This window comes from Telmatherina bonti (genome assembly GCF_933228915.1).
Source record: "Telmatherina bonti genome assembly, chromosome: 3".
Classification (NCBI taxonomy): Eukaryota; Metazoa; Chordata; class Actinopteri; order Atheriniformes; family Telmatherinidae; genus Telmatherina; species Telmatherina bonti.
The window spans coordinates 13,967,204-13,978,405 of NC_136621.1; the positions used below are offsets into that span (position 1 = coordinate 13,967,204).

Consider the following 11,202-nt stretch of genomic DNA (forward strand, 5'->3'; position numbering starts at 1 on the left):
CAAGTAGTCTTGTGAAAGTTAAATGTCTTTCACAACAACTTTCAGCCTTCATCTGTCTGTGAAATAAAAGCCAGTCGATATTTAGAAATATGTTTATTTTATTGTGTCAGGGCATGATGGCAGCATGTGAAGAAACTAAAACATTCTTACTTTACCCTTCAAAATGTGTTGGCAAATTTTAAATTAAGCCTGCCTCTTAGTATTCAAGTGCGGTTTCTTTTGACTAGAGTAAATGCAGCAAAAAATACTACATAAATCCGAAAAAAGGCATTTAAAACTTAAAACTGATGGGTTCCTCAAAAATACATCAGAATATGTTTAGTACTGGGTAATGTTGACATCAGTGATCCACTAATGAAGGTGTGCGTTGCCATGCTTTGTGTCGTGCCAGCACATTTTAATGTTTTTCAGAAAACAAAACAAAACAAAACTAATCTAAACAAATAAATACCATCCTTCAGCGGTACAATAAATTCTGCAGAAATGCACACAAACCCAAAGCCTGGAAGCCAAACCAAGATCTGGCCTCTAATTCTGCAGCAAGAAATGACTGAAACCTGATGGCATCACAGGAGCTTCAGCAGCAGTGATCAAACCTAACTGGAGTCCGGTGGTCCACTGCACTGTATGTGTCCAACTTTTAGATCATGGTTTAAGGTTCTATAAAGGCTCTTCAGAAGCTCCTGATGATTAATATACAGAGATTGTTGCGCCCAACCACACAAGAACTGGACAGCCAGGAAAATAGAATATTCTGTAGTCAGATGAGTATATTTTCTAGCTTTCCTCTTCCTGATGATGTGAAGGTATGCAGCAGACCCGGTGAAGCCATTTCTCCAGCATCAAACATGTTTTTTGTCCAGCTTTAAACACACATTCTCATCACATTTGTTGACATTGATGCCAACCAAGTTAAAACTGACATATTAAATCTGTCAAGTATTTGATTTTAAACATTTTTTGTGTAAAAAATAATCAATAAAGGATTATTTTGCATTTGTTTATGTCTGTCTAATGCAGACACATGTTTTGAAACACAAACAGAATTTTTTTCCCCACAACTATTCTATGATAATATTTGAGATTGTGTAAAATTTTATGGGTTAACTTTTTTTCCCCATCATGATTAAAAAAAAAAAAATCACTTTAAGATTAAGGCGGTCTTGCAGCTGATCTTATTTGCATTTCTGAAGAGCAAACAGATAAAAGAAATACTTCCTTGGACCAGCATACTTGTCGAAAGATGAGAAATTTCTTTGCTTTGTGAATGGAAAACAAGTAGCTTTAAAGGCAAAGGAGACCAATTTAACTAAATGTAACGTGGTGTTCACAAATCTCTGGAAAATCATGCAATTGTTACAATTCTCTAAATGCTAAATGTTTGGCTAAAAAAAAAAAAAAAAAAAAAAGTCTAAATTCACATTTTGTGTTTCCAGCCTCAAAAGACCTGAATGGTGGTTATAAGTAAAAACCATCTAAGTGCTGGTTTTGCATTTGAGAACATCATGTGTTTAGTTAAACGGTTTTCTGAGGATCATTTGAAATCAGTTGTAGTTGATAAACAAGCTGTTCAGGTGGAGCTGCAGATGAATGCAGAAAACCAGCACCAAGCTCTGTTGGATGAACAGAATATCACTGAAAGGTTAAACCGCTATACTAACAAAGGGCTTCTGGTGGGTGTGTCGCGTAGAGAACAAAAACTAGTGTTTAGTAATTCCTCTCCTTTGTGTTTTTTTGTCTTTGGCAGCTTTTGAAGACATCGAGTTCCCTTAATATGATGCCTACAGCTAAAGGAATGTCCCCAATGATACCCAATCATGTTCTGAAAGTGGGTCAAACCATCCATCTGGACCCGGTGCAAGAACCTGCCGTTCAGCACTCCAGTCTCACAGAGTCCAGCGGTCACTGCGAAGACCCCGATTTAGAAATCTCTCTGGAAAACCTCAACCAGCTCATCCTGGAACTAGATCCGACTTTTGAACCCATCCCGGTGACGAAAAGTCCCACATGTTTCAGTCCTCCCTCAGGTACTGAACCACTGTTGAGCCTGTGTCTTTAAGCACCATTCAGGCTTTATGGATGCTGTTAAAAGCAAACACACAGCAGAGGATGAATTAATGATTTCTCTTCTTGAAAGAGTGTAGAGTGTTGTTAGAAAGCTCACGAAAACATGGCCTGCAGCCTTGAACACGTTCACACCCTCTGAGACAGCATTAGTTATTTCAATCATGTGATGATTGCACAGCTCCTGCTGCTGTGGATTACTGTCCAAACTGTAATCACACCCTGCATATTTCAGAAAAACATCTAACTGGTACAGCAGTATCCTGCCACAGAAGTGTGTCTAAGAGGCAACAAAGTGTAGAAGTTTCCTGTTGCTTGATCTGCACCACATTTGGTGGCAAGTATTCATGAAAGTGTTGCAGAAGTTGAAATAAACGTCGTTGAGGGAAACAATAACAGGCAGAAAAACGGAAGAGAAAATTCATGTGCTGGGTGGATGGGCATTATTTCCTTTTGTACAAGCTACAGCAGTTCCCCTAGCAACAGACTCACAGCACCAACCCACTTACAGAGGAGTTTGTCATGTCTGGATGAAGGTTTGTCTGGATGTCTGGATCAGTGTTTTTTAACTTTATTGCAGAAGATACACGTTTGACTCACACGCTGATCAAAGGTTACAGAATTTTCCGAAAGTAACTTATTCACCCATTACTCTTCAATACAATAATAATGTAGCAGACACACCTTTGTGAGCATGTCAGAACTCCTCTGGATGATTTGGCGTTCCTACAGAAGCACAATTGCACAAAAAGCAGTTGGTTTGTATATTTGACTATGCGCTGAGCATGTTCCTGCAGGAAAAATATGAGTGTCTTAGATCCATTAAATTAAGTGTTTTCAAAAGAAGACCAAGCCCATTTTATTGAAACAAAACTAGAGTCAAACAAGTTTTGAAGCAAAAGACTGTGACACAGCCTGCAGATTCAGTGCTTGCAAATAAGACTCTTGACATTACTGCAATACTTCCAAAGTATTTTCCAAAAACATTTCTTCTCCATCTTTTGACTCCCTGTGCTCAGATGGCCCAGATGACTTCTCCACCAACATACTGACTTCTAGATCATGTCCTCCCAGTTCGTTGCCCACAGCGGTGCCAACTTCATCACCCAGCATCCCCATCCCTTCACGCAGCAGTATCAGCTGCAGTCCCCAAGGCACCTTGGTGTTCTCCAGCTCGCCGACATCCTCCCTGCCTCCGCTGCCATGTGGAAGTGCGCCCAGGCGGAATCCCTCAGTAAAGCAGGACTTCTCGCAAGGATTCCTGCGTTTGTCGCAGTCCAACAGAAACAGCGCTACTTCGCTGCTCTCCACGTCCACATGCTCAGACACCAGCTACATCCTCGGCAGGTAAAATTAGAAAAAAACAGGAGCTGACTATATATACATATATATACTTATACATTAATACATGTATATGTATGTATGTATATGTATATATATGTGTGTGTGTGTGTGTGTGTGTGTGTGTGTGTGTGTGTTTATTAATGTGTGTGTGTGTGTGTGAGAGCATGTGTGCGTTTTTGTTATTAAGCTGATATCTACTTATTGTTTTGCAAAAAGACAAAAGGGGAAAATCAGAAAAAGAAAAAAAAAATCCCCAGTCTGACACATGTCTGATGCAAACCACATTTTCCAAATCAGGTTTGATTTTTTTTTTATCAGTGAAGCTTTTTCAAAACTGTCACCCACTGCAAATCCAGTAGCCTACAGCAGAGTTTCTATCCTGAACAAAGCATTCAATGCAAGGAATGAAAAGCTGAGACAATGCTGTCATGTTTAAACCTTATTCATTTTCACTGAGAAAACACCACTGGCAGAAAAATGGAGAAAAACTTCTGAAAATTGAAAAAAGAGAAAATAAAGTGGAAGTTGTGAATGTGTCTTCTCCTCTGATACACAACATATGTATCATTTGTTGTCGCGTACAGTGGAAAACAACACCATGAGGAAACATGGAATATGATACAGTCCATGTTACTTAAATAAAAAATTTAAGGTGCCATCAATTTTTGAGACCAAAGTTATTTTAGATATGGAGGAAATGTGCTTTTCTGTGGCCATGTGCCGAGTGGCTCAAATTTGTCTCTGATTTTCCAACCTCAAGACTTCTGCAGGTGAAACACATTGAGTTCTCCTAAATACTCCAGACACACACAAATCTTTCTTTATAAAAAAAATATTGTCCTCCATGGTGTGTTTGTCCGTGTAGACAGATGCAATCTACAGTATATTTGGAATAGTAGAATTTGTGATCTCTGGGGCTAGAAATAAGTGCAAGCACAATATTTTTGTTATATTGTCGAAATGATCCCCATTTGCTGTCTACAAAATGGGTCAAGCTGGTATTTCTGGGGTCCATACATTACAACGTAAAAGTAATGTTCATGAAAGTTAGTTATTTCTTTGTAAAAAGTGTCTACCTCAGGCTGAAATGTGACTTTTCCTTTTTATGTCACTGTGACAACATACTACTTTACAGCTGTCACACAGAAGTGTGAAGGTTCTGTAAATACCAGCTAAAAAAAGGGGAATGAGTCCACTGTTTTTTTTTTTTTTTTTTTGTTTGTTTTTTAAAAAAAAAAGCACTAGCCAGGAAGAGTTTACAATTTTATTTACAATAAAAATTGTTCTGGTTCCATTTCTAAAAATATAATATAAAATAAAAAAAATGTAAAACAAGACTCGTTGGTTTAAATCTGCCCTGTCCCAAAATGCACAGAAATACAAGTCTAAGCAATAAAACTGCTCTTGGCTTGAGCTGAGAAGCTCCCACTGGAAATACTGGCCAATCTTCAATTTTGATGATCCGGGGCCATGCGTCAGCTGCAAAATAAAACCCACACCAGTTTTAAGTAAAATCATGCAAGTTCTTAAAAGCAGTGTGAAACCAACTTCTTAAAGGTGCCATGGTCCTTAAAAGTGCTGAAGATGGCACTTCACAGGATACGGGTTGTGTTGAAGCTGAAGGCTATGAAACAGCTTACATGGTTGCTTCTGTTGCAGGGTTTCAGAGAAGGCTGCTCCACAAGTGTTAACCTTTAACATAAATAACACAACCTCAAAGATGTTGTCCACATAAACAACTGCCAATACAACAATATTTGCCATGTGACTAATGTTTTGGAGTTGAGACATAAATTCATGATTTTTTTTTTAAATTAGACAAAATAAATCATATAGATGTACGAACCATGTATAAACTTTCACTACATTTTTGGTGTGATCATAATTCAGAATAACTGTAAACTAATTGAGGCTCGTGCTTATGGAGGGACTTCTTAATGTGAATGGAGAATTACTGGGAAGTGACTAGGCAATGATCAATATAGCAGCTTTTCAGGTTAATCATAGATGACGGACATGAATAATGTTGCCTAGATGGAACTATACACACACAGCGATGTAACTGATTAAGGGTTGGAATGATGCTGAAGTAGCAAGAAAAACACTCATACTCTTTCCCGGGGGGGAAACAGTGGCGTTGCCAGAAGTTATTAGCTTTGAAGAGTGCAGATCTGGCTTCGTTCACCATCTAACATTCTTCCTTGAGTAAAACAACTTGTTTCTCTGAGGGAACTTTGGGAGACCCCAACAAGGAATTATTGTAGTTGAGCCTGCAGATAATAAAAACTTACACCGTGTTTCAGTTTCATTCTTGTGTGACATTCTTAAAGGACACCAGATATTTCATTTTTACTTTAAAGCTAATACTTACAGACACAACTAATAGATTACTGTACTGTAATGATCTATATGTTTCCTTCTCTTCTGGAAAAAGCAACTTGTCCTTGGCCGGAGATGACGCTGACTTTCCAGACTCCATTCCTCCATATACACCTGGCGCCATCAGTGACGGGTCCAGGACTCAGCCAATCAACAACAGACCATCACTCACAAAGCGAGATCATCTACCGGAGCCCCACAGCAAAGGAGCACGGAGCAGTCCTGCTTCGCTCTGTGGATCGCAGACTGATATTCCACTACTTCTTGTCAATGGAGCACCAGAACCCAGTCTGCACAGTCCGAACCTTGCACCAGAAGTTGACCTGATCCAGAACATCCCTGCATCCCCCTCAAAGCAAAAATGTTCTGGTTTCCAGGCCTATTTTGGTGGCAGCCAACCATCGATGAAATTTGTCATGGATACTTCAAAGTTTTGGTTCCGTCCACATGTCAGCAGGGCAGAAGGTTAGAAAGCCGTGGTGTAGATGTTCAATCGAAATGTAAGAAATTCATATACTCTATCTGTACTTACGCTTTCTGTGTTGTTTATTTTAGCTGAAGCCCTTCTGAAGGACAGAGGAGCAGGGACATTTGTGGTGAGAAACTGTACCTCCTACAGGGGGAGCTTTGGTTTGGCCATGAAGATAAACCAATCGCCCACCAACGTCACTGCTGCTGCATATCCAGGTAAAACTCAGCAAACAAACCCTCAGTATGTTCAGTCAGACCATTTAATTGGACTAAGGTCCTTGCTTTGGTGTACAAGACTGTTTAAGTTTGACTCTTCTGAGGCAGAAGCGATCAAAGCCTTCACCAGCTGATGCTGTTTGAAAAGCATCTTTTTTGTCAAAGTCTGTTTGGTATGTTATTTTTAGTTCCTTTAGTTTGGCTAAATAGAGGAAATGGAAAATTTTCAAAGCCACAACTGTGCTGCAGTCGAACACAAACAACATGAAGACAACATAACAGTGTTTGTATCAGGATGGAGGCAAAGACAGTAATTTACCCAACTCTGATGTGTTTGGTTCTGTCGTCTTCCAACATCCAGAAGTTGTGGCGAGCCAGAGAGATTTTCCACCCACAGTGCACCTTATGTAAGCACAAAAGAAACCCAGCTGTTTATGGCAATGCAAGCAAACAAAAATGGAAAAAATCTTGTTCTCACTCATGAGACTATTTTTAGATTGCTAAAAAAACAGATTAGTATTGTCTCCAGCCCCATGGCAACAGTAAATATGAAAGCCATGTGAGCGCTGTGTGAGGCACTGAGATCCCCCCACCTTACAGACTCAGCATGTCATCACTGAGAGAAGTTATTTTATATTAAAGGGCGTAACAATATGTAATTCTTATGCATGCGAGGAACAAATTACAATGCAAGTTTTTTTTTTTTTTTTTGGAAATGCAACGAAATTATTTAAGTCTAGCTGTCCCATCCTGAGCGGCAACAGCTTCACAAGGCCGGCTGTATAGCCGTATCTGGATGGTATTACGGCAATAAAAGTTCAGATACCATCTTAGACTTATTGGACATTTCCAAAAACGGACCCCTTCCCACTTCCACTCCCTCAGGAAGCTCCACTGAATCAGAGTAAAATTCACAGCTGATTCATTGTCCTTTCATTAGCATGCCAGCTTTTGGATGCACATCTCTCTCTGATGTAGCTCAGCATCTATTCAATTTCATCTCTCACGGAAAGCCCAGACACTCTGCAAAACTCCTCTTGGTTACTGAGGGAAGCTGAGGGTAGGAACATAGACTATATTGAGAGCTTTCAGTTTGGCTTTTTTGCTTTCAGTTCAGCTCATCGCTGATCAAAACAGACTAATGCAGAGTCCACATCACTGCTGACACTGGAACAATGCATCCATAGATCTCCTCCGTCCTTCCCTTGCTTATGAACCAGAGACATTTGAACTCCTCCAACTGGACCGTGTTTCCCAACATGAAGAACACACTTCACTTGAGGGCCTTGAAGGTGCTGATTCTCATCCCTGGCACCTGACACTCAGCTGGAGATCCCAACCTGATGAACCAGTTCCCCTAAACATCTCAGCTGCACATAGAATTATTCTGTCTATAAAAGTCATAATTGTTGACCAAGTCAGCCTTGATGGAGCCCAGCTTTTACAAAAACTAATTCTTATTGTCAGTAAAGCTCTGACACCAGTCATACAAACAGGCACGTACTCTTATAGTACCCCTTACAAGACTCTCCAAAGGATACATTTAAACACCTTCTCCAGGTCTATAAAACACATGTAGACTGATTTGGCACACTCAAATATCTCCTTTAAAGACCTTGCAGGGCTGGTGCAGTGTTTCAGTGGAGGAACAACAACATCACTGCTCCTACTCAAATTCTGAGATAAGAAATTTCAATACTTTCCGTTCTGTAGATTTATGACTTTATACTTGATTACCTCTGGGATGTAATTTATAAGCCTAAAAACATTTCTAATAAAGACGACTGATGAACTTTCAAAACTAAAAGTTTTAACATTGCAATGATCCCACATCCCAGTAAAGCAGCTTCTTAAAACGAATCTCCTCAAAGTTTTTCCATCTTGCTTAAAACAACATTATGTAGTGTTCCACAGAAGTGCTGTTCCTCTTTCTGAATCCTTGATTTGATTTATAATATGTGATTTGTTGCTTCACTGTCTTCATACTTTTGCCATGTGGAGCCTTGTTTCTTTGGACTGGCGCGCATATGATGCAATAATTCCCAGAACCTCTTTATTTTGGTACCTTTTCCACATCATTGTCACACATTGTGAATGATATTCTATGCCTGAAAGCATTCTTTCAGAAACATTTGTCATTTTATGGAAACAGGAGAAAGCAGCTCAGATCTCATCAGACACTTCCTCATCGAATCATCTGCTAAAGGTGTCCGCATCAGAGGCTCCTCTCAGGAGCCATACTTTGGTAAGATCTCTTTTTGAACGTATTAAAAATTGTGAAACTGGTGTTTGTGTTGACACAATACCTTATTCAGTCATGCTTGGATTTGTTGAATGTGAGTGTCTGCCATTCATGATAGCTTGATTTTTTAAATGAGTTTTTCAAGCCACAGAGTCTTTATTAAAATCAATTTTTGCCCGCTATATGTCCGACAAGAACCTGAGCTAAAACTCTGATATGACAGACTTAAAACCGTGCTCGACCCTTGACGTGATTGTGAATCTTTCAACAGGTAGTCTCTCAGCCCTGGTCTACCAGCACACCATTTCTGCTTACGCTTTACCCTGCAGATTACTGCTCCACTCCCAGGGTAACTCAACCTTTACTGCTTGACATGTTGTGCTGTGTGCAAGTGTGTTAAGAAGCAGAGAAGTGAAAAATCTCTTTTTTTTTCTGCCTTCACAGACTTAGACTCAACAGGGGATAGGTCAAATGAGCGGACAGCATCTGAAAATACAAGTGCAACAGGTGAGGAGAACACAATCAATTTACTGTTCCTGATGAGGGATTACACTTTTCATCAGTGTATCAGTCATGAAAATTTAAAATCGTCATAAAATCTGCACATTTTTCTCTGACGTTTTAGCTTTTTTCTATTTGCATTTCCAAAAAAGCTCCACTCTGAATTGATTGAATTTCCTGCTGATTCAGTCTGAACTGTCTGTCTTTGCCTCTCATCAAAGCTTGTAACTTTGTGTACCTGGATGCCGTTCCCACGGAGATGCTCACGGGGCCCTGCGCGGTGCAGAGGGCGGTGTCCTTAACACTTGAGAAGCCTCCAGCGACCTTCACACCTACCATTGTAAACCTAAAAGGGTCTCTGAAGGGTGTAACGCTGACAGATATCAACAGGAAGTAAGAAAATGCACAACCTGTCTGCATGCTGCTGAGATTTTGCTTACTTTTTCAGTAGATTCATGCCGGTGGCAAAGCTTTTTTTTTGTTTTTTGCTTTTTGTGTTGCATTTCCTGAAAACCATGCTTGTGTCTGCAGGCTCTTTTTCAGACGCCATTATCCTGCTCACCTGCTGAGCTACAGTGGAGAAGATCCGGACAACCGACTGTAGGTTTGCTTGCACACATACTTATTTTGACAATGACACATTTGTGCATATTCGTACATTTCATTTATTTTTTCTCATGCAGGTGGAGGAAGGGTTCAAGTTTTGGTGCAAGGTAATCTGTGATTCATATCTGTTACACTTCACATGAACAACTCTTCCTTCCTGTTCATCTAATAGTGTCCCTGTTTCTCCAGGATGTTTGGCTTTGTGGCAAAAGGTGTCGAAGGCAGCGTAGAGAATGTGTGTCACGTCTTTGCAGAGTACGACCCCCTGCAGCCCTGCAGCAAAGTTGCCAAGTTTATTCAGGCTGCTATAGACAAGCATTAGAACCACTGGAGCTCTAGGAGGCTTCTGTTGCCTGTTTTACAAGTTATTTAACTTACATAGTAGTAACTAACTCCTGTTTCTTTGTCTGCTGATGGAATCCCAGAAAAACAACGTTGTCAATTTACAGATTTGTTTTTTGATGACAATGATGAGAAAAGCAGTGTGGAACAGATGTAAAGCATGAACACAACAAACACATGTATCCAGCTTTTTTAATGCTACATGTTTTTGCAAAAACACAAAGTTTAGAACACTGGAAATTTGTTGATCTGTTATCTCTTGATCTACATGAATTTGCACCTGCTGATGGAGGAAAATGTATTCCAGACTTTAGAACTGAAGAAAAGCAACAAATATGTCCACTCAGGTTCCCTCACTGTACAGTTCTGTTTATATGTATTTATTATACTGCACTCTGTAAATTCATAGAGTTAAGTGTTTGTCTGATATGTTGAATAAAAGATGTTTAACTCTTATAGCTGTTTTTTTTTTTTAAGTCTGAGTGAGTCAATTAAAAATCTGCATTGTGACATTAGGATAAACAGAAAAACAAAAACAACACTGCACATGATTCTTCTTTATTTTAAATGATAAATCTTTATATATAATCATAAAGCTTTTCTTCTGGAGTTACAAAGCTCTCAAAATAAAGAGTGTACTTCCTGGAGCAAAGCATAAAATCAAGCACAGAACTGCATAGAAGAGATAGAGCTAAATATTCTCAACATATTTTTGAGGGGCCCAGACAGCAATGCTAAGTGGTCCAGCTCTTAATCATAACATCTCTGGTGCTCAACTTAAAACTGAGCAGAAAAACTCAATCCAAGGTGCAACGTACAGCGCGAGTTACTCAACTCTAAGTGAAGTGCTGAAGATTCACTGCAGTGGTATTTATTTACAAACACTGCTCTCTTCTGGTGAGCACTGGAGGCTCACGCAGCTCTCTCAAACAGGAAGAGTTAAAGCCGCGCCGTCGTTAAGATCACAGTGAGTCGTATACATTACAGCCAACATAATCAGCGTGAGAACCAACTGCGTTGACGAAATACCCTCAAAG

At 39.7% G+C, this 11,202-nt stretch overlaps 1 protein-coding gene across 1 annotated transcript; it reads left to right on the plus strand.

Moving 5' to 3' along the window:
• Positions 1-1,774: 1,774 nt before the first annotated feature.
• LOC306772784 (tensin-4-like) lies at positions 1,775-10,145 on the plus strand (the record flags this gene model as incomplete). Its single annotated transcript, XM_079262406.1, has 11 exons — positions 1,775-2,027; positions 3,084-3,411; positions 5,843-6,252; positions 6,343-6,474; positions 8,627-8,719; positions 8,988-9,065; positions 9,161-9,223; positions 9,439-9,610; positions 9,749-9,817; positions 9,901-9,930; positions 10,013-10,145. 11 exons carry the CDS (start codon positions 1,775-1,777, stop codon positions 10,143-10,145), a joined length of 1,761 nt encoding a protein of 586 aa, XP_079118532.1.
• Between the last annotated feature and the right edge of the window lie 1,057 nt (positions 10,146-11,202).